This window comes from Opisthorchis viverrini, assembly GCF_000715545.1.
Source record: "Opisthorchis viverrini unplaced genomic scaffold opera_v5_813, whole genome shotgun sequence".
NCBI lineage: Eukaryota > Metazoa > Platyhelminthes > Trematoda > Opisthorchiida > Opisthorchiidae > Opisthorchis > Opisthorchis viverrini.
The window spans coordinates 3,297-4,286 of NW_008752496.1; the positions used below are offsets into that span (position 1 = coordinate 3,297).

The window sequence follows — 990 nt, forward strand, 5'->3', positions numbered from 1 at the left end:
AATTCCAGCTGAACACTACGGCATATTTGTCAGCGTGATGACTATAGTCCTCGGATTCGGGGCACTGTCTAGACTATCAGACTCTATTCAGTATGGAATTCATAGCTGAGCAGGTAGTTATTCATATGGTTTTGTTCTTGACACTGAAAGCCAAGAGGGAGAAAAACAAGTTGCCTGACTCCGTATTTCACCCTTCTTGTGTTCGGTACAGACCGGAAATCGAACTCTCTGTCAGTGACGCCAGTCATTTCCCGTTAACATGTCCTCTGGTTTCCAGCGATCCAGAAGCTTGCAAAGTTGCTTTTATTGTAAGTTAAACTGGTTCCGATGACCCATTAAGAATACATGATAGCCATGCCCTACGTCGGGGATACTCATAGTTGAGAAGCCTCGCACTCAAACAAAGATGTAAAGTGCATACACATGACCTAATATATGTGCACAGTTTTGTCTTCCATCTTGTAAGCAACTTTAAAAGACCAGTTGAAATAAACACAAAAAACGTTGTCATTATTCATGGTAAGCTACACTGTAAAAATTGTTCACGGCAGACTATCCATCTGCTTTGCTCTTTTTTGTTAACTGTTTTCTGTGAGAACTTGCAGGCAGATTTCGAAAAGAGTCAACCTGCAAAATCCATTTCTGGTGACTGCGGTAGAAACACTCCAAGAAATCGGTATGCATTCACTGGTGATGTGGGAGTTTGAAATGCCTGTGTTGTGAGGTTCCAAAGGCCTAAATAGTTTTGTCGACCTCATTCTTGAAGACCAGCAGATAAACAAGGGTCATTGTGGGTCCGGGAGGGGACTATGTTGTTTCAAATGGTTACTTCTTGTGGGCATCATGGGATGGAACCCAAGCGGTGGCGTTGAATCCACTTGTCCAATCTCATGGGTCCCATCAGATTTCGGACTATAAATCATCAAACACACTATGGAAATTCTGTCGTAAAACGAAGTCAGGTTATTTTAAGGAACAGAAAGTTGTTCC

General features: G+C 42.3%; 1 protein-coding gene across 1 annotated transcript in view; it reads left to right on the forward strand.

The window, feature by feature from the left end:
- Window positions 1-211: 211 nt before the first annotated feature.
- T265_15742 (hypothetical protein) overlaps window positions 212-990 on the forward strand; it is a gene marked incomplete at both ends in the record, with an annotated part of 22,845 nt that continues 22,066 nt past the window's right edge. The window contains one exon of the mRNA XM_009179055.1: window positions 212-308. Within this exon, the coding sequence (XP_009177319.1) occupies window positions 213-308 (96 nt within the window). The remainder of the gene's footprint in view (window positions 309-990) is intronic.